At 36.0% G+C, this 22,068-nt stretch overlaps 1 protein-coding gene and 1 long non-coding RNA gene across 3 annotated transcripts; both read left to right on the top strand.

The window, feature by feature from the left end:
- The first annotated feature begins 1,996 nt into the window (after nucleotides 1-1,996).
- Nucleotides 1,997-8,168, top strand: LOC126629104 (uncharacterized). 2 transcript variants are annotated; one of them, XR_007625662.1, is made up of 9 exons: nucleotides 1,997-2,051; nucleotides 2,469-2,603; nucleotides 3,110-3,187; nucleotides 3,653-3,779; nucleotides 4,410-4,573; nucleotides 4,663-4,739; nucleotides 6,093-6,132; nucleotides 7,326-7,386; nucleotides 7,884-8,168. It is a non-coding gene; the product is annotated as an uncharacterized LOC126629104 (long non-coding RNA). The 2 variants fall into 2 exon arrangements; XR_007625661.1 differs by lacking the exons at nucleotides 7,326-7,386; nucleotides 7,884-8,168 and having other exon boundaries at nucleotides 6,093-6,770.
- A 12,239-nt stretch (nucleotides 8,169-20,407) lies between these two features.
- Nucleotides 20,408-20,983, top strand: LOC126629098 (MAG2-interacting protein 2-like). Its single transcript, XM_050298986.1, has 2 exons — nucleotides 20,408-20,678; nucleotides 20,829-20,983. The coding sequence occupies exons 1-2, from the start codon at nucleotides 20,489-20,491 to the stop codon at nucleotides 20,966-20,968; spliced, it is 330 nt and encodes a 109-aa protein (XP_050154943.1). The 5' UTR covers nucleotides 20,408-20,488; the 3' UTR covers nucleotides 20,969-20,983.
- Nucleotides 20,984-22,068: the final 1,085 nt, after the last annotated feature.

The following is a 22,068-nucleotide window of genomic DNA, read 5'->3' as shown; positions in this document are numbered from 1 at the left end:
TTTAATCTTGGGATTATTAGGTTTATTCCTGTTTTAGTGAAGTTTGTTATAAATGGCCAGCTGGCATGATGAGTTGTAACTTGTATAAGAGCATTAGCTCTCAGTATTGTTATCAGAAGAGTTTTTACAGAAAAAAAAATACAAACACAAAAATATATTGGAGCTCTGCTCCCTTCAACTTCATCTTCTCCATTTGCCATTTCTATTGCAGCTTGCAGGTTGAGATAGGGTCCTGAGATTTGTGATCCTAATCCTATCATCTCGCTGCCATGGACGCGCGAGTTTCAGCCGCGTTCGACTCCTTTGAAGCTTCAGTGCGTGCTGCATTCCGTGAAGCTCTGGCACCCGTCTGCCATGAACTTTCTCTGTTACGCCGTGATTTGGCTGTCGCAGTTGGGGGAGTTTCTGATCCAGCCCCGATGATTTCCGACGACGCTGAATCAATCGATCTCGGTCATCCCAGACTTCAAGGAGACAACAATCCACCGAGAAATCCATCGCCAATGGAAACAAGAAAATCTAAGAACGGAATATACCCATCAGAAAATGTTCAACCAAACAAGAAAAACTCCACAATGTTGTAATGGAAATACTTGTTTTCTACGAAATACGCCTCACAAAGAACGCCGGGCAAATTACGAAACAGCAACTACAGCATCGGGGGTAGCCGCCACAACTGCAGCCTTGGGGGGAGCAGAAGTACTCGGTTTTGCATCCTTGGTGGGAGCTGGGGCTGGAGGTGAAGGCTTAAGGTGGGGAGGTGCATTATGCTTCAATTTTAAAAGTATCTGCCTCATCCTTGAAAGCTCGGTTGGCTTTCCAGGCTTTGGACCTTGGACAACGAGAATGGATGGCTTCTTTTCCGTATCCTTCTTCCCTATCTTCTTCTCGATTGCTGGCACCTCATTGGGGATGAGGTCCGCAATTGCCTTCCAGTAGTTCTTGTCTACCTCAGCAATGAAAACTTCTCTTGATTAGCTAGGAACAGCTGAGAAACGCCAAAATACAAGTTCAAAACAATGTCAGAAATGCATGTTAACTCCTCGCTTCTTCATACCTTAGAAGTTAGATGCCAGAGAAATCGATATGGATATTAAAGGCAAAGAAACCGCAAAGTTGTGACAAAGTTCAATTCCAAAATGTTTAGCTAAAAGGACTAGAGTTCAGAAAACCATTAACACAACCAATACTAGTAGCATTTGTTTTACGATGAAGCCTAACAGGGAAACATTGTAAATTTACATAGCGAATCCTAAACAGTTGTGACCATCACTTTAGTTGAATTCCGAAAAGTTCAGTGCCAGCAGAGAGAATAAAAGTTACGATCTTGTAAAAAGTTATGAATAACCAAGCTGAGCGGATGTCGGGAGCTACGTGTCAACATTTTGTGGCTCTTCTTCATCGCCTATTTCGATCAAGTATTCAATTATTGAATGAATCAGCAATTCAAAAACGAAAGTTAAATGAAATAAACAAACTATAAGCATCAGTCGAAAAAATCTTCATATGCATTCCAACCAAAAACTTAAAATCGAGGCAGTAAAGTAAAAAATCGACATTACTAGAAGAGCTCATTGAAACAAAATATTGTGCCGTGCCGATGAGCGAAATGCTTTAAAATCTTATTTTGTACATAAGTCAAGTGCACTGATGAGCGAGATGCTTCCAAAGGAAAAACTTGTCGTCGAATGGGCGAGTTGAGCCGGTGGTCCGGGCTGAGTCGTCTTCGGGCAGAGTGAACGAGGCCATGATTAAGTCGTGCACTGATGAGCGAAACGCTCCCAAAGGCAAAACTCACGCAGGAAAATATCGGCACGCTTTAAGTTGGGCTAGGCCGACTCACTGGGCCTTCATCCGGTCCAATGTTTTAATTTGGATGTTTTTGTGATTTTGGGTTCGTAAGTTTAATTCACTGAGCCCGCTTCGGCTCCTCGATTCGCTACCTGCTCGATTTTTCCTCCTCAACTTCTTCCTTCCTGCTCGATTTGGATTGGAACAAAAAAGCTCCAACATGGGACCAATTTCTTCCCCCTCACTGATTATTTATTTCGGTATTTCATGCATATTGGTTTTTTTTTATTTTCATTAATTTTGGTTATGTGATTAGTGATTTTTATTCTTCATTATATTTTGTGCGATGTTATTTTGATTAGTTGTTGGCTAAAATTTGGTTCTTTTGATTTGGGTTTGGTGAAATTGTTTCAACGGTGGGCGGGATTGGTGTTCAGGGATATTATGGTTTTCTGAGGTTTTGATGGGGTTGTCATAAATGGAGGATGTTAATGAAGTTAATGAACATGCTTATCTTTGTAGGCTTGACTTCTGAACATAAAACCTACTCTTTTCAATTGTTGGGAAAGGTTTCTTAATTTTTATTTCTATTTGTGCATGCTGAATTTTGGGTAATTTTGCGGATGGTATTCAAATGAATGAAAAACTGATTTTTTTTTAACTTTTTGGTTTTGTAGGATTTTAGCTATAATAGGCAATTGGCTGCGAGGTAGAAGGAGAGGAAGGTGAGGTATACGGATGAGCTGGAGAGGAAGATGCAGACACTTCAGACCGAGGCAACCACCCTATCAGCACAGGTCACTCTATAATAAGTATAATATCCGTTATTGATTGTTTTTCCTTCTTGGTTAATTGAATAAAATTGTGGTTTATGATATTCAATCAATGGAAAATGTGACTTTCACAAGCTCCAAGCCTCTATCAATTATAGATATCTCAATATGCATCTAAAATTTGCTTAAGACACTGGTGGAAAAATGTATTTAACGTTTTACGTTCATATGCATAGGCTCGACTTCTAAAAACGTATCCTACAACGCTGTGCTTTACAAGTTTACAATGCTTGTCAAGTGCAGCACATACATTTGTGTTGTATAATTGTATTCGATAAGGATAATACTATTACTGCACCTTATTCCTTGACACCTTGGCCTTCTTGAGTCGTCGTTGGAGCATTGCAAATCATTTTTCTGACTCGATATCATCGTGTTCAGTAATTCGGCTAGTAATTTTTGGCATAATCCATTTGAAAAATTTAGTTGTTTTTGTTGTTGGTTATATTTATTTGTCAAAGTAATGATTTTGGTTTCATGGTCAGAGCTTTATGAGTATGATCATGATGCGTCAAAAGCTAGGGAGCTTGAAGTGGCAATTAGAATTAAAGTGATAATACATAGTAAGTGTTTGGTTTTTGTTTTTGTTTTTTTAATTTCTGCAGCAACGTTTTTGAATTTCTCATTTTTCAGACACCAAATTCCATTTGAAAATAGTAGGTTGGTTAAATACAGGTTTTTGATAGGAACTATAGAACTTATGTAGTGTTGATGTAGGTATTTTTGTCGTATGTAATAGGAGTGAAGAAACCCGCTGGATTAATAATCATCTTATTTTGATCAAATTTTGCAGTATAAATCACGATCCAATATTTTTGTTTGTATAATTTGTAATTACTTACTAGATTTTTTTAATTGAAAACTACTCATTAGATTTAGATTAATCATCATGACATTGGAATTCAAGTTTTTGTTTGTATCAGTGCATGCTATTGCTAATCACCAAATTAATTACGTTTGTTGAAATTTTTGGAATAATTATTTTTTAAATGCCTGATTACTTAAACCTCACTGAGAGAAAATTTTAGGGTGTTGTGCACAGGTAATTGGAGCTACTGCAACGTTTTATCATTGACATGGTTGGAATGTGTAGAAATTTAACGGTGAGGGTGTAAATTTCTAATTAAAATAGTTCGAGTGACAGTGATCATAAAGGTCAGTGGTAAATTGATAAAGTAGTCTTGAACTAAATTAACCATCTACTTAGAGATACAATAACAAACATCTGCATGCACATTTATTCCTAATATTTTAGACACTATATAATGATTGCCTACGATATTGTTGTTTACAAACTTGCATTCCAAATTTGAAAGATCATCTTTTACCATATGGTGCACTTTTACCTGAGAATGTAGCGTTTATTGTGATTAATTGTTCAGTTTACATGTTTTTTGTGGTGCACCATATGGTGATGCATAAGCTTGAGAGGTCCTCTGGATTTTGGTAGTTGAAAATTTACAATGATCAAGAAACATGGGACATGATACTAGAAAATGTGTTTGTAGATTCAAAAGTTAACCGTTGTTAATGTTATCATAGTAGAATTTCATTGGATTTTGATGTTGGGATACGATGAATCATGATCGGGTTATGATTAATGCTAATTAATGATATGAATCAAATATTTGCAATGTGTAATTATGATTGGATTGAAGGAGTTTGGGCTTTTTCTCTAATGAAAGTTATAATACAAATTGTAATTTTAGGTACTTCACAAGTCAGAGGCCAAGTCTTAAAATATCTTTCGTAATGTTTTCATATAAATGTTTTCAATTTTTGCAGTGGGATACTGAGGTTTGAACCAGTCCAGGGTAAAAAAGGTTGATAACGTTGCACAAGACTGGAACTTGCACAATAGTTTAATGTTCAGTTCGTGGAGCGAGTAATTTGTTAGCAGTACAATTGGTTTCTCTTTGCATGCCTATACTCCCAAGAGATAAATTCAGGTATTGCATGTTCGATTTTAGTTGTTTTTAAAGTTAATCATCCACTATTCTTCTTTTATTTATGTTTGTTTCTCGCAACCAAAAACCAGAACCTTGCTTCTCCAACTCTCTCTCGCAGTAGAACTACATCTACCACCAAGCTGGCTCATCGAGCTTCAGTCCGGGAGTAAGCTTCTCTCTTTGATTGGATTCAACCATCGATCTGGGTTTTCTGGTGGAAGTCATAATTTTCATCCCAATTTTTGTCTGAAAATCTTAGGGCCTGTTTGGTATCCTATTTGAAAATTTTGATCATTTCTCAAAACATTTCTTAAGAACATTTCTTAAAAACAATTTTCTTAAATCTTACAACTTAAATTAGACAAAGAAATATAAAAAGAGGGAGTCACAAGAGAAGGAGAAAGAGGAGAGAGGAGGAGAGAGGAGGAAATAAAATAAGAGATGATTGAAGGAAAGAGAAAGAAGAGAGAGGATTTGACGAGATACAGAGGAAGAGAAGTGAGAGAAATAACCGAGAAAATGAAGAGAGCGGATTGGAGGAGAGACGAAAAATGTCAAAAAAAAAAAAAGAGGATAGAGAAAGAAGAAAAGAGAGAGATTTGGAGTGCGGGAGGGATTTGGATTCTCTCCTGAGCTAATAGAGAGGATCCTCCTGACCCATCATCTTGGGCCGTTGGATTTTTATCCAACGGCTACAAACAGGGGATCCCTTTAAAGTTATAATAATTATAGTTGTTGGATAAAAATCCAACGGCCCACGATGATGGGTCAGGAGGATCCTCTCCATTAGCTCAGGAGAGGATCCAAATCCAGAGGGGAGGAGGGAGAGCAAAGAAATGAGTAAAGTTTAAGTTTAAAAATTTTAAAAACTCACTTTCTATGTTTTTAAATAATAGACTATATTTTTTAATTAGTCTTGAGTTCAGTTTTTGAAACTAGTCATACCAAATAAGTTTTTAAGGTCTAAAACTTAAAAATTATTTTTGAGTAAAAAAAGTTAGATTCAAGTAGAATACTAAACATGCCCTTAAATTTTCTCTCAGAAATTTGAGAGATGAAGATTCTCTGTTTGTTTTTGTCTGTTGTGGAGACCCAATCTGAATTGTGTGTTTTGGTCGATCTTAGATAATTCCCTTAGAATTAAGGGAATTTAATTGTCCCAATTATGGTTTTTTTTTTTGGGTGTTAGATTTGTTTTATTAACTAAGCTCACGTTATAGATCATGCCATGATAATAGCAAAAAGGATTAGTAGATTTGTGTATGCGATGAGTTTTAATGAAAATTATACCATTGCAGTGAGTGGATTTTCGGACTTTGGTTTTCGCACTAAAGGGATTAAAAACCATCCTGTTCAATTAAATTATGAGTTTAATAAAGGTTAAAGTGAAAGTTTAATTAAAAGAAATTATCCCTTAAAAACCCTATTCTCCGCAATTCGTTCTAGATTTTACACATCAATGGCTTTCTTTATCATTTTTTCTTAATGGGTTATCGATTCCTGTTTTCCGCTTTCCCAGCTTGAGTTCTTCTCTCTCAGAACCCAGCTCGAGTCCTCAGGTAAAATCCATCTTCCATTCGTCCTTGGTTTTTTCTTCTCCGCATTTAACAGTACTATTCTCTTTATGTTTGGGTGAAATTCTGTAAATTTTGTGTTTTTTTTATCAAATTTGATTCTTAATTGTGGAAATGGGGTTGAATTTATTGTGGTATTAATTTTGCACACAAAGATTGAAGGGTTTGTTTTTATGCTTTCTAGCTTGGTTATTGAGAGGTTGTTGGTCAGGGAATTTATTTTAGTTCCTATCCCCTTGGCTGTTTGCAAAGCAAAACACAGATGATTCATGTATGATTTAAGTTTTTATTTAGTTTTTGTGTTGGGTTGCACATGCTTTCGAAAATATAAGAATTTGTGCGTTTGTGGATATGAAAATCATGGCTGCCTGCAGACCCTCATCCTTCGCATTTTAGTTTCTCTTTTTGCTCCTCCCTTTTGGGATTTTGTGGAACAAAATTTGTAATTTTTGTGTATTATGAAAGTTGAATATGTGGGACTCAATTAGTTCTTCATTTTTCGTGTATATGGAGAATGCTGTTTTCTGCACTTTTATGGTTTTGGGTAGTATACTAGTATTACATTTTTTTTATAGAACTTATGGTTTTTTTTTTTCAGTTTTTATAACAACAGTGAACTGTAAGGGTTAAAATTGTCAAAGTATTGGTACTTTCCTTGGTGAGAGTTTGGTTTCGAATTTCTGGGTTCAAAGCGGATTGATTTTTGTATTTAGTTTTTTAATATCGGGAAGAAATGAAAACGAATTTTGCCTTTTTCGAGTATTTCATCAGTACTAGCTTGCTGTATTTATTATTCTGTAGGTGTAAATATAGTTCCCTAAGCAAGCTTCCTTATTTTCCAACTCTTTTAACTGATGTGTGACTTCTAACTGTAATTTTTCGTATTTCTTCTTTTATGTTCTGAACTTCTGATTATTGAATTTGAAATCACTTAATGAAATGAAATTGTCAAACCATTATAGAGTGTAATTTTACGCGTTCCATTTGAGTTTACAAACAGCATTTGCATGCATATGTATTTTTTGTTCAGGGCCTATCACCAGTTTGATAAAATATACCAGAGAAACACGCACGCTCGCACACACGGTTTTCTTGGTTTTTTGTTCTATGTTTTTATATGTTTCTGGATTTAGAATTTCATGGGTGAAATGCCTCTGCGCATTGGGTCTAAATTGCAGGTGAGAAAACACAGAGAGCCAGCCAAGCTTCGTAGAGATGAGGCATGAGTTTCCTATGATGGTAAGTCTATTCCTTCATTTGGGTAAAGCATATTCATTGTGGTGTATTTGGAAAAACTCGAGACCCTTTTATGCATGTTTTGTTTTGATTGGTTTGTTGGATGTCAGCATGTGGGACACTTGAGTTTGAGTACCTTTGTCTGTTCCGATATGATAATGCGATGTTAATTTAGGCTATAGTGATGAATCTTTGTGTTTAAGATTTTTTTTATGACAGATGTGTGAGGTATTAGCCATGATTTCATATGGGCAATTACGAAATATCAAAAAGTATCCTCTCTGCTAAGTACATACCGCTATCAATATTTTGCAATCTGATTACAAATTATCTACCAAAAGTACATACCGCTATCAATTATATGATATTTTTAGATTGTTAGTGGCTTTGTTCTATTTTATATATTGACATGCAACATTAAAATCCCGATCACGGTCCACTAAAAAGTATTAAACGTGTTATGAATAGAAACGCATTCTAACATGGATTTCTTTTTACAGTGGAATTATCTACAGAAAAGTTCTCAAAGGTGGTTACAGTGGAGACCAATATTCAGAACACAATGGACAAGTCTTTACAAGCTAATCGTACCGGTAATAGAAACCACATCCTTTGTCTCTCTGCTTACATGCTTTTTAACATGGAGAGAAATTTAATCTGTATTTCAAAATTAGTGGTCTTCTTGATGTTCAACTGTAGGGAAATGGTTCTTGAAATTGTATTTTGGAATTACTGATCTTGATTCAGAACAAAAGAACTATAATTTACTTCCTACATTCCACATGTATGTAAATAGTGTCGCTATCATGTATATATCTTTACAAATCTTACATGTTCTATACAATTTTGAAACTCACAGCATAAGAGACCTCTGTTTTCTATATTGATATATTTTCAAAATATTTTAAAGACCCGCGGCAACGCCCGAGCACTTTTTCTATCCTTACTGACTTACAGGCACTTTTTCTAGTCTTACGTAACTTTGCACTTTTTCTAGTCTTACCTACTTTGCATGAACCCTTTACTTTCTGCTTTTTATGATAATTCTAACGTAAAACGTCAAAAGCTATGTGTTGTGTTCCCCAACCCGTCAACCACGGCATGCACACAGAAACCAGCTGTGCAACCCAATTTGGCCGCTAAAATTGACTCCTTTCTTTGCGTCAACTTACGATTACCCAAGGTTAAATATCCACAGCTTCATTTTGCAGCCTAGCTAAAATGGAGTTCTCAAGTATTCATATTAGCATTTGGTTTATTTTCATCCAACCACTCTTTCTTCTCTTTCTTTTTAGCTCTGCCTCCTCCTCCCGTTTAGCGGGAAATGAGGTGGATAGGCTTTCCTTGCTTGCCTTCAAAGCTGAAATTGTGTGACCGATACCCTCGGCATCCTTAGCTCTTGTAATGAATCCATCCACTTCTGTCGTTGGCCAGGCATCTCTTGTGGCCGCAGACACCAGAGAGTTACAGTGCTCGAGCTCCAATCATGCGGGCTGGCAGGCCACCTATCTCCCCACATTGGAAACTTGAGCTCTCTGAGGGCTTTAAACCTTGCAAACAATAGCTTCAGCCACACCATCCCTCCAGAAATTGGTCGTTTGTTCCACCTGGAAGAACTATTCCTTACTAACAACTCCTTCGTTGGTCATATTCCATTCAACATATCTCGTTGCTCTAACCTCCAATACCTTCGCTTATTTGGCAACACTCTTAGTGGCGAACTTCCAACTGAAATTGCCTCATTGTTCAAGCTTCGGGCACTTGATTTGGGCAAGAACAATTTTTATGGGATAATCCCACCTTCTTTTGGGAATCTTTCTTCTCTTCAAAGGCTATCTGCAGCTGGAAATAATCTCCATGGAGGTATTCCAAATAGCCTTGGCCAGTTGAAAAGCTTAGTGATTTTTTCACTGGCTAGAAATTATTTGAATGGTACCATCCCTCCCTCCATATACAACCACTCGTCAATTGAAGCCATTATTATGTATCAAAACAACCTTCAGGGAACTCTTCCTCCTGGCTTGGGCCACACTATATTTCCAAACCTCGAAACCTTTGTTTTCCATACCAACCAATTCACTGGACCAATACCAGCTTCAATCTCCAATGCCTCAAACCTTTCAGTATTTTCTATCTCATCCAATAAGTTTATTGGGAAAGTGCCTAGTCTGGCACCCCTGTCAAATTTGTTTAGGCTTGATCTTACAGTGAATTGGGTAACTTGGATTTCATCTCTTCTCTAGTTAATTGCACCAATTTAGAAGTTTTATTTGTCAGCCTCAATAATTTTGGAGGAGTGATGCCTGAATCTATCAGCAACCTCTCAACAAAGCTCATACGCGTACATTTTGCTGAGAATCAGATACGCGGAAACATTCCTGTCTGGATTGGAAATCTTATAAACTTGGAGAGACTAGGCTTTTTTGCAAATTTAGTGGCAGGCACTATACCGAGTTCAATAGGTAAACTGAATAAGCTTTATGACCTATTTCTAGGTTCGAATGAATTGTCAGGTAATGTTCCATCATCTCTAGGAAATCTTACTTCATTAAGCAGATTGAATCTCAACTCAAACAAGTTAAATGGAAGCATACCACAAAGTCTCGGAGACTGCAGGTTTATGTTAGCATTGGATCTTTCCCACAACAATCTTAGCGGTCCAATTCCAAAACAAGTCATTAATTTAGTGGTTTACTTGGATCTATCTGGAAACCAACTTACTGAATCCATTACCATGGAAGTAGGTAACTTACAGCATCTTGTTTTCTTGGATGTTTCTGAAAACAAGTTATCTGGTGAGATTCCACAAAGCTTAGGGAGTTGCACAAGTTTGACGACTCTGTCTCTGAGAGAAAATTTATTGCAGGGTCCAATTCCTAAATCCTTGAGCTCTTTGAGAGGAATTGAAGATTTTGACCTCTCTCACAACAACTTGTTTGGCATAATTCCCAACTACTTGGGGAGTTTCCCCTTCTTGCAGAATTTGAACCTTTCATTTAACGATTTTGAAGGTGCAGTACCAATCCAAGGAGTTTTTAAGAAGGCAAGTGCGGTATCTGTTGTGGGAAACACATGGCTTTGTGGAGGTATACCTAACTTAAGATTGCCTAAATGCATCTCCAAGCAATCTAAGCGCGGGTTATCTCCTAAGCTAAACTTAATTATCTCAGTTTCCTGTGGGGTTGTCGGCTTGGTCTTGTTGTTGTTACTTGTGCTTCTTTATCGATCAAGAAAGGCTAGAGCGCTTAAGTCAACTTCAGGATCATCATTGGGGGTTCACTCTTGAAACTGTCCTATGGAGATCTCCTCAAAGCAACTGATGGGTTCACTGCTTCGAATCTGATTGGTTCTGGAAGTTTCAGGTCTGTGTACAAGGGAATTCTCAACCAACATGAAGAAAGAAATGTTGCGGTGAAAGTACTCAATCTTCAAACTTCAAGAGCTTCTAGAAGTTTCATAGCTGAATGTGAAACCTTGAAAAGCATTAGGCACCGAAATCTTGTCAAGCTACTGACTGCTTGTTCAAGCATTGATTTTCAAGGAAACGATTTCAAAGCTCTGGTGTATGAGTTCATGGTGAATGGAAACCTAGATGAGTGGTTGCACATCTCAGCTGAAGGAGTAGATAGGCCAGCCAATCTGCCGAAGAATCTGAATCTCACTCAAAGAGTTAAACATTGCCATCGATGTAGCGTGTGCTTTGGATTATTTGCACAACCACTCCCACATGCCAATAGTTCATTGTGATATAAAGCCCAACAACATTTTGTTAGACAGTGACATGACTGCTTGTGTTGGTGATTTCGGTTTAGCAAGGTACCTCCAGGATGCTTCTTGTCCATCTGCTTTGCACGAAAGCAGTTCCAATGTCATAAAAGGCACCATAGGATATACTCCCCCAAGTAAATTTTCTTTTATATATATATATATATATATATATATATATATATTTGTGCTTGCACTATGTTTTTGTATGTAGCATGAGTTATTTTAAGTCACACATAAGAACAAAGCTATGTTTTGGTGCATATAACTTAAAGAGTATGGAACGGGAGGCAAGGTGTCAACATATGGTGACGTGTATAGCTACGGAATATTGTTGTTGGAGATGTTAACTAGCAAGAGGCCGACATATGACATGTTTAAAGGTGGTATGGACCTGCACAATTTTGTTATGATGGCTCTACCAGAACGTGTGGAAGAAATATGTGATCCACTAATTGTTCAAATAGAAGAAAGCATCAGCAGTACTAATCCTAGAAGTAATAGGCGGAATCATGCCCCAAATGATCGAAGAAGAACGGTTGTGGAATGCTTGACTTCCATTGCAAGAGTAGGAGTTGCTTGTTCTGTAGTGTTGCCGAGAGAGCGAAAAGACATGAGCAATGTGGTAGCTGAATTGAGTCTAATAAGGGATGTGCTAACTGGAACTAGGATGCCTAGAGAGAACCTGTGATGACGACCCAAGTAGTGAGTAATAATACCCTGTTATCGTTAAATAAAATCCCATGACAGTGCTTGAACTTTGCATGGTGATCTTCTGAATGATGACGAGGTGGATTTTCCTGTTTTGCAATTTCATTTTGTATGTTTTGTAAATGATCTTAATTTGTAAGGTCATCTTTATGTTTGCTTGGAAATTTGGAATTTGTCAATCTAAGTTTGGTTCTTGTTCTTATTAATAAGTGTTTTTATCGCAAATGGTCATTGATATTGATCCAACTCCTCATTTTGGTCCCTAAATTTCAAGAATCAATAAATTTGGTCCTTGACTTTCACTATCGCACATCAACTTAGTCATTTCGTTAAAATCTCATCAATATTTTTCGTTTGTGTGCTGATGTGGTCCCACTAATGCAATCATATGGCGCCATGTGAATTAACTATAAGAAACTTTTTTTTTAAGAGTGAACAACAAACAAGTATTCCGTGCTGACATTTTTCTCGCATCCTACGACCCCAACTGGAAAAAAAAATTCAATCTAAATTCGAAAAAATCAAATCCAAATTTAATTTAAATTTGAAGAAAATAACCAACTAGAGAAAATGAAGAGTGAGTTCAGGATGCCAAGTACATTAATAGTGTCGTGGTGCCTTTCTTTTCTTTTTGAGCTTACCCTGATGAAGACGATGATGACTTTTTTTTCTTTTAGTTTTGGTTTTTAGTTTCTTATTTTACTTTTAGTTTGAAATCTTAAAAAAATAGTTTCTTATAGTTAATCCACGTGGCACCTTATGATTGGATTAGTGGGACAAAAAAATATTGACGAAACTTTAACGGAAGGATTAAATTGACGTGTGGTATTGAAAGTTAGGGACCAAATTTGTCGATTTTTGAAACTCAGGGACAAAAATAAGGAGTTGAATCAATGTCAGAGACCATTTGCGATAAAAACCCTTATTTTGTGCAAACCACATGTCATCATTTAATTAGATTTGTGGGTCCCACATACAAACTAACAGAATATATAACGGAATGACTAAATTGATGTGTGGTAGTGAATGTCAGGGACAACATTGATTGATTTTGAAAATGAGGGACCAAAATGATGAGTTTGATCAATCTCATGGACCGCCTTATGAGACATAAAACGCTTGTTTGTAAGATCAGCTTTATATTTGTTTGGAAATTTGGAATTATGTGTGATAAAATGTCAGAATACAATTTTGGAGAGGCTCCATCTCAGCTGCAATAATCTTAAACCTCTTGGAAAGGTTTCTCTTGTTAATGCATTTGATAATTCTAATTTCCTTTTGTAACTTATTTGGAGAAGTTTCATCAGACCAGCAATTCTTTTTACATGTTCGATTTTTATTTTTTATTTTTGGCTTAAATCTATATGGTTAGTAGTAACATTTTTCAGTTATGGCTTTTCAAAAGAGAAGTTTTATTGGATTTTATTTAGATTTCAAATTCATTGCCAGGAAATTTTGCTAGACTAGTCTCCGAGGTGTGGGAGCAGGTAGATCCAGATTTGACTGTAGGAAAATATGAATCAAATTCTTAGAGAAATTATGTGGATATCGGTATAGTTTGACAAATCAAAGCTAAAAACCGCGTTGATTCAATTTTCTTTCTATTGACACAAGGCTGTGATGTCTATTGATTCCCAAGTCTTTGCGTCATCTAGCAGTGACGGGCGTTTGTTTGCCCTCAAAGACTATCACTGGACTAACTATTAGTCTAGTCCCATGTTTGTTATCATGCAAGGCTAACGTTAATGAGATTAGCTTAAAACAATTCCGGGGTACTTCTCGGTACCTCTGGGATGCTTCTTGCCCATGTCATTTGCATGAAAACATCCAGGAAAAAAAGTTATCAAATAGCACTTTTATAGTTGTGAAGTTATCAAATATCACTTTTATAGTAGGGATGTTCTCAAATAGCATTATTCCAATAACAAATCAACAATATCAATTAGGAAAATGATTTTCGTACACCTGTATCAACTTCCCACACATTCTCTTTATTATGACCAACAAATTGAAAACAAGAAACATGATTAAATAGGAGCGTGTGTGAAACTAGAAAAATGTGTGCATCCTTATCAACAATAACATCATGATTATTAAGGATTTATTTATTTCTTGTTAATGTCATGAGAGCACATGGAGTCATAGACGGGGCAATCTAGTCAACAACATGCCGACGTACTGAGATGACATCGATTTAACATGCGTATTTGCAACGTCGCATAATGCATTGCAATTTGCAAGAGTACTAACTATGAGAGTACTCATATGAAGGCAACTGCAGGAAAAACTTGCCAATGTACCATTTGCATGAACCTTCCTCCACGCTAGAAAACACTAGCTAGCGAGTCCTTATGTTTTACTTTCTTCCCTAGGTGATGCTACACTTACCACGTTTTTCATATCATATTTGTTCTTCCCAATACGAACATCTAATAAATAACGTCTAAGTCACATTCTGCTATCTATGATAACGCTATCTGTTTTTTTTTTTTTTCCTTTTCAATTTTCTTTCACTACATCTGCAAGCTCGACATGGCTTTTTAAAGAGCTAATTAAGAAGAGCAATGATATACTTACTACATTTTTCATACTACATTTGTACGACCTTGTTAATAGAAGTACGACCCACAGATTCATGTGGTCTCATCCTATTAAAGAGGTTAGTAGGAAAATATCAATTATTTTCGGGATTTTATTTTAGATTTCAGTTATGGCTTAAATCTATTGGTTAGTAGTAATACATTTTTCAGTTATGGCTTTTCAAAAGAAAAACTTTATTTTCCTTTTGCTAGATTTGTCTCCAAGGTGTGGGAGCAGGCATATCCAGATTTGTTTGAAGGAAAATATCAATCAAATTCTTAGAGAATTTATGTGGATATCGGTATAGTTAGACCAATCAAAGCTAAAAATTGCGTTGATCAAATTTTCTTTCTATTGACTAACAAGGCTGTGATGGCTATTAATTCCCAAGCCTTTGCGTCATCTAACAGTGACTTTCATCTCTTACTAATCTTTAAGAGGGCGTTTGTTTGCCCTCACTAATTATCACTGGACTAGATTGAACTAACTATTAGTCTAGTCCCGTGTTTGTTATTACGCGGGACTAATGTTAATGAGATTAGCTGAAAATAGTTCCCGGATGCTTCTTGCCCATCTCCTTTGCACGAAAACAGTTCCAGTGTCATAAAAAGGCTCCATAGGCTATACTCCCCCAGGTAAATTTATATATATATTATTTGTGCTTACACTATGTTTCTGTTTATATCATGAGTTTGTGAAGTCGCACATGAGAACCTAGCTACTTTTTGTGGTTATAACTTAAGAGTATGGAATGGGAAGCGAGGTGTCAACATATGTTTAACCATTGTGTTTATTTGGATTGGAAGCCGATTTAATCCTAATTTTCCTTGATTTTCATATCTAAACATCCAAGAAAAGAGCCACTTAGTACTACGGTCAAGTAATATTCATTTTCACTTGTAAGTGAGAGGTCTTAGTTTCGATTCTAGTAAAAAATATCCAAGAAAAGATACTTAGTACTATGTACTAATAGTGTTACTCTGTACTAGTAGGTGAGAGATTTCAGATTCGAATATAAAAAAAGGGCGAGTTCACAACCAAATTTATTTCTCCAGCTCCTCAGTGTAAATGTATCATTTTGTAAAAAAAATATCAGGAAAAAAGTAATCAAATAGCACTTCCATAGTTGTGAAGTTATCAAATAGCACTTTTATAGCACTATCGCAATAACAAATCAACAATATCAATTAGGGAAATAATTTTCACACACCCTTATCAGCTTCTCACAAATTCTACTTTACTATGAACAACAAAGTGAATAAATTAAACGAAAACAAAAAAACAAAATTCAACAGGAGTGTGCGTGAAACTAGAAAAAAATATGCCTTATGAACAATATCAAAAATAACATCATGATTATTTAAGATTTATTTAACAAGCGTATTTGCAACGTCGCGTAATGCATTGCAATTTGCAAGAGTTTTAACTGTGAGAGTAATGATCAAGAAATCTGCAGGAGAAACTTGCCAATGTACCATTTGCAAGAACCTTCCTCTACGCTAGAAAACTAGCTAGTGAGTCTTTACGTTTTACTTTCTTCCCGGAGTGATACTACACTTATCATATTTTTCATACCATATATGATTTTCTTATGATGAATATTTTAATAAATAATGTCTAAGTCACTTTTTATTATCTATGATAATTCTATAGGACAATACTTGGGTATTGAACAGTCAGTACCCAAAATACTAACCACATGAAGTGAACCAATGAGAACAAACCATCTGTTACAACTTTAATTTATATATGTGTAACCAAACACAATATTAACCTCACATCCAAACATCCCCTTTCTTCCTCAATGCCTCCCCCTTCCTGCCTCTCTCCTCCTTGCTTCTGCCATGGTCTCAGCGCCAGAAACCTTGTCCTCCCCAACGCTTCTGAAACCTTGTCCTGCCATGGTCTCATCTGTCGGTGCCACACACTTCTCCTCCAACCTTTCTCTGTCGACCCCTCCCCAAAATTGTCCTATCTTTATCGTGGATGCCATGGCAGCACTCAGTCGTCGTTGTCGGACTTCTCCGTCATGGAATTCATGGCAGTACAGAAGCCTAAATTTTCCCAAATAATTTCAACCTTCTTCGTAATTTTTCTTCTGGGTGAAATTTCCTTCATAAGGTTGGTAAGATGGATATGCTCTATCATGGGTTGGTGAAATTTGGGGGGAGAGCTGCCATGGCTTCGGGAGAAAGGGAAGGGAGGCGGTTGGTGGAGGTATGGCAGTTGTGTTATTAGTGAGAGAGAAGGTGGATGTTTGGAAACTAGTAAAAGAGAAAAATAGTGTGTTTGGTTAGAAAGATAGTGGGATTTTGAGGAAAGTTTTATTTGATAGATGTTCTAATTTTAGTGGTCCACATTAGATGATCGGTAACTTAGGTACTTCCTAGTGAGGACCCAAGTATTATCCAATTCTATATGTTTTTTTTCTTTTCAGTTTTCTTCTTTCACTGCACTTGCATGCTCGACATGACTGTTTAGAGAGCCAATTAAGAAAAGCAATGTTGTACTTACCCATTTTTATACTACATTTATCAGGGCCGGTCCTGAAATTTTGGGGATCCTGTGCAAGACTTTAATAGAGGCCCTTAAATTATATAGAATTTTCATTGCTATGTTTTCTTTTACATTTTAATTTTTATGATTATGTATGAATTGAGAGAGATATATATATATATATATATATATATAAATAAAAAAACACAAACAAACAAACAAATTTAGGTGTGGTGGACCGGTGGTTAGGTACTTATTTGCATCCCTATGTTTTTGAGTTCAAAACTCTTTATTTATAATTACAAAAAAAACAAAAAAAGAATAAAAACCCTTAAAAGGTCTAACATTATAGTTGCTATGTTTTCTTTACATTTTTAATCATAAAAAATGATAATATAAAAGAAAAAAAAATTCTTGGTGTGGTAGCTAGGTGCCTATTTGCCTCCCCTAAGTTTTTGGGTTCAAAACACCATGCTTTTTTCCAAAAAAAAAAAAAAAAAAAAAAACACCATGCTTTTAAATACCCAAAAAAAAAATTAAAATAAAACACTTGCTTTTAGATACCAAAATAATTAAAAATAAAACACACAAAAAAACCACCACTGGGAAGACTCGAACCCAGTTCCTGGATGAGGGATAATACGCTCAAAACTATTGCACTAAGAGAACAATTTAGTATATCATTGTACGTTTAAATATATATATGAAATATACAGGTAAAGTAAAATCATAAATTGGTGCCCTTCCGAATTTGGAGGCCCTGTGCAGCGGCACTACTTGCACACCCTCAGGGCCGGCACTGACATTATACCACTTTCTTAATAGAAGTAGAACTTACCACAAAATATCGATCTCATCCTATTAAGCTGGTGATACAAATTCAAAACAATATGTCAGAAATGCATGTTAACTCCTCGATTCTTCATACCTTGGAAGTTAGATACCGGAGAGATCGATATGGATATTAAAGGCAAAGAAACCGTAAATTTTTTACAAGGTTCAATTCCAAAATATTTAGCTAAAAGGACTAGAGTTCAGAAAACGATTAACACGACGAATATTAGTAGTATTTGTTTTACGATGAAGCCTAAAGGGAAACATTGTAGCTAAGATTTACGTAGTGAATCCTAAAAAGTTGTGACCATTACTTAATTGAATTCAGAAAAGTTCAGTCCCAGCCATGGTATAAAATATCGATGATATCAGAAATATCTGTAATTCAAAAACATGGAAATATCGGGATATTATCAATATCGATAAAAATTGAATAAAAACCATGGAAATTGTAAGAAAAACTTGGAAATTTTTATTGAAACTTTGGAGAATGTTTATTTAGTCAATTATCTATTAGTTTATAAAAAAAATTAGAAGGAAATGCATTACATGATGGATTTAACTGATTTAAGTTGATTATACAACGAGCTGGCAAACATTGTGAGTGTAAAAAATATGTAGTAATTAATGAAAAAAAGATTAAACACATCATAATCATTTATATATAATGATTTACTACAATATTTTACACTTTATACATTGCATGGTAAGATACATGAGTGATTTAGTACCACATAAAGTTCCTATGAGGTTCAAAATTTTCACTATCTTCATCATCTCTATGTGTAGAGTAAGTTTATTGTGAAGAGTATTCATCAAATGATAAATCCCCAAAATAGTTTTGCATGTAATTGTTAACATGTCACTCATATAAATATAAATATTTTAGCATATTATCACTAAAACATAAGTGATATATGGTGGTTACGGTGTTGGAGGAGTAAAATGGGAGGGGCTCAAATCCCCTTTGTGTTTTTTTTTCCTCCCTTTTTTCCCTTTTTTCCCTTTTTTCTTCTTTTTCTTTTTTTTTCCTTCCTTTACATCGATATTTTTGATATTTTAGCGATATTACACCGATATTTTAATAAAATATTGCTGGAGTGTGAGCGAAATTATCGACATCGATATTTTCCGATATTATCGATTTTTCCCTTTTTTTCTTCTTTTTCTTTTTTTTCCTTCCTTTACATCGATATTTTTGATATTTTAGCGATATTACACCGATATTTTAATAAAATATTACTGGAGTGTGAGCGAAATTATCGACATCGATATTTTCCGATATTATCGATATTTGTACGATATGTACATGAATATGTTCCGAAATATCCGTGATTCGAAAAAACCGAAATATCCTCGATATTTCGTCGATATTATCGATATTTCAGACTATGGTCCCAGCACCCTTTTTTCCCTTTTTTTCTTCTTTTTCTTTTTTTTTTCCTTCCTTTACATTGATATTTTCGATATTTTTGATATTTTAGCGATATTACACCGATATTTTGACAAAATATTGTTGAAATGTGAGTGAAATAATCGACATCGATATTTTCCGATATTATCGTCGATATTGTCAATATTTGTACGATATGTACATGAATATGTTCCGAAATATCCGTGATTCGAAAAAACCGAAATATCCTCAATATTTCGTCGATATTATCGTTATTTCAAACTATGGTCCCAGCAGAGAGAATAAGGGTATGTTTGTTTGCCTTCACTAGCATTCCTTGGACTGGACTAGACTAAATAATAGTCCAGTCTGATGTTTGTTATTTACACGGACAAACGTTAATGAGACTAAAGGGACTCGCCCCGACTGAACGCCTCGCTAGCCGTTCTTAGCGAGAGCCCTCGATTTCGAGCAGACTTCTAGTCCCGTCCTCCCTCGCAGCTGATCCATCCGTCTTCTTCTCCTTTGCACCTTTGCCATCTCCCATCTCTTTCACGACTTCGCCGTCTCATCCGAGTTCGAGCAGGACGAGGAGGTTCTCAATGACGACGGAGAGGCCTCTTTTGACCTCAAACTCTTCGTGGGTAACCTTCCCTTCAGCGTCGATGGCGCTCAGCTTGCTAGTATCTTTGAGAGCGTTGGAAATGTCCAGATGGTCAAGGTAATTCCTTGTTTTCACTCGAAATTTTGTAAATTTTACTTGAAATTTGGGTGAAAAGTGAAATCGGTTGTTGCTGGTTTAGTGTTTTGTGGGTTAAATTTGGAAGGTTTTTAGCAGGTGATATATGATAAGACAACCGCAAGAAGTAGAGGATTTGGGTTTGTGGCTATGTCAAGTGTTCAAGAAGTTGAATCTGCTGCTCTCCAGCTAAACGACTACGTAAGTCTGACCATTTGCTGATATTTTCTTATATATGCGAAAGTTTGTGATTTGCGAATTGGCACTTTATTTGTAATCGTATTTATACGAACGTGAATCTATTTTGAGAGAAAATGGAAATTTTTTGACATTTTCTGCCCTGCAACTTCCATGGCTGTGTGAGCTTAAGTAGGAATAGAGAACACAGTAAGAAGTCAAGTGGTAACTTGATTCCTGGAAAGCAATATGTCAGTGTAAGAACACAGGCTCTAGTGACCATTTTGTCCTGGTTGGCGAGAAATGGTTTTGCTCCTACCGACAATGTGGTCGTGTCTCTGGCAAAATCAATAATTGAACCACATGTTACCAAAGAGGAAGACATAGTGGGTTGCTCATTTCTGTTGAATATGTTGGATGCTGTGAGTGGGGTTGAAGTGATAGAGGAGCAGCTTAGAACAAGGAAGGATTACCAAGAAGTTTCTAGCATCATGAATGTGGGGATGACATATAGCTTGTTGTATAGTTCAGCATTTGAGTGTGAAGATCCTACGCAAAGGAGGGAGCTGCTACTAAGGAAGTTCAAAGAAAAACACACAGGTAATCTGCTACACTTATTTACAATTTGCTATGCTATCATCTTAAAGCTCCAAGCAGTGGAAATGTGAAAAAGAGTAATATTATTGATGCATGTACATTTTTACAATGATAAGGAGTTCATGGTTTTGTATGTTGTTTTATTGGATTCAGGTGAAATAGGCAAATTTGACAAGGTGCAGTCTACCTTTTGGAGGGAATGGAAATTAAAATTAGAAGACCAAAAGCGTGTTGCAGATCGTTGTACAGCATTAGAGAAAATAATCCCTGGTGTTGACACAGTACGCTTTTAGTCTTAGGACTTTGATTATATTAAGAGTGTTGTGCGTCCCTTGATTGATTCAGTCAAGTTAGAGAATAAGCACATTTTGAAGGATGTTTTAACATTAGCTGATGAATACAACTTGAACCGTTCACAGGTAGGCAGCTTTGTAGGCTTACATCTCTGAATTCTATAACATAGAGATGGCTTTTTCCCCCATTGAGTGATAGTGATCTATTGTTTCCTTGCAGATCTTTTTGTGTTATTTGAGTTCTGTCCTTGTTTCTGAGGTTTGGACCAATGATGATATTACTTGTGAAATTTCGGAATTTAAAGGTGAAATGGTTGGCTATGCTGTGGAAACCATCAAAGCTGTTTCATATATTGTATACGCTGCAATTGATGGATGCCATAAGGTGCGGCTTGCTTACATCTTTGGTCTGCTTTCTTGCTTACATCTTTGGTCTGCTTTCGGTGAGATCAGACTCAGCCATCGTAGTAGAGTCATAAATGGCAGTTTTGATGCAGCAAGTTGTTACATGTGCAGGCACCAACTTGCTTGCTAGAGCAACAAAAGGCATGTTATTGATTCAATAGATTTTAATTGTTTGTAACTGTATGTTCATGTAAGGAGTCGACTTAGAGGAGATGTAGTGCAGGAGTACAATCGTATTCGTGTAGCCTAAACAAGCTTGTGTTTTAGTCTAGTCAGTAAATTAGTTAGAATAGCAAAATTTTGTCTGTATCATAACATTTAAATTTACATTCCCTCAGCTAAAACTTGTTGCTTCACTTTTGACAATCCTTTGCTCCAAACGTTGTGTATTTTGCTCGAGGTATATTCATGATCTCTTCCTTTTGCATATTGTTATTGGTTTTCTTCAAACTAGTTGGAGCAAGCAATTTACGTGCTCAAATCCAAATGTAGCAATGATCAAGGCTCGGCTATCCATTTGCCATTGCGCCTCACACATCATTGTGGTCTTGGGATTGAATGCAATCAAACCAAAGTTGAATAATTAAGAAAAGCATTCTAAAACCCGTCAATTGTTAGGAAAACACCTTTGTTATATTGATGTTTGGAGCAATACTACTCTTGAATCATGTATGTTTCTTTCGTTGGCAAGAAAT

This window comes from Malus sylvestris, chromosome 7, assembly GCF_916048215.2.
Source record: "Malus sylvestris chromosome 7, drMalSylv7.2, whole genome shotgun sequence".
NCBI classification, from domain to species: domain Eukaryota; kingdom Viridiplantae; phylum Streptophyta; class Magnoliopsida; order Rosales; family Rosaceae; genus Malus; species Malus sylvestris.
This window is presented reverse-complemented; position numbering and strand designations above follow the sequence as displayed.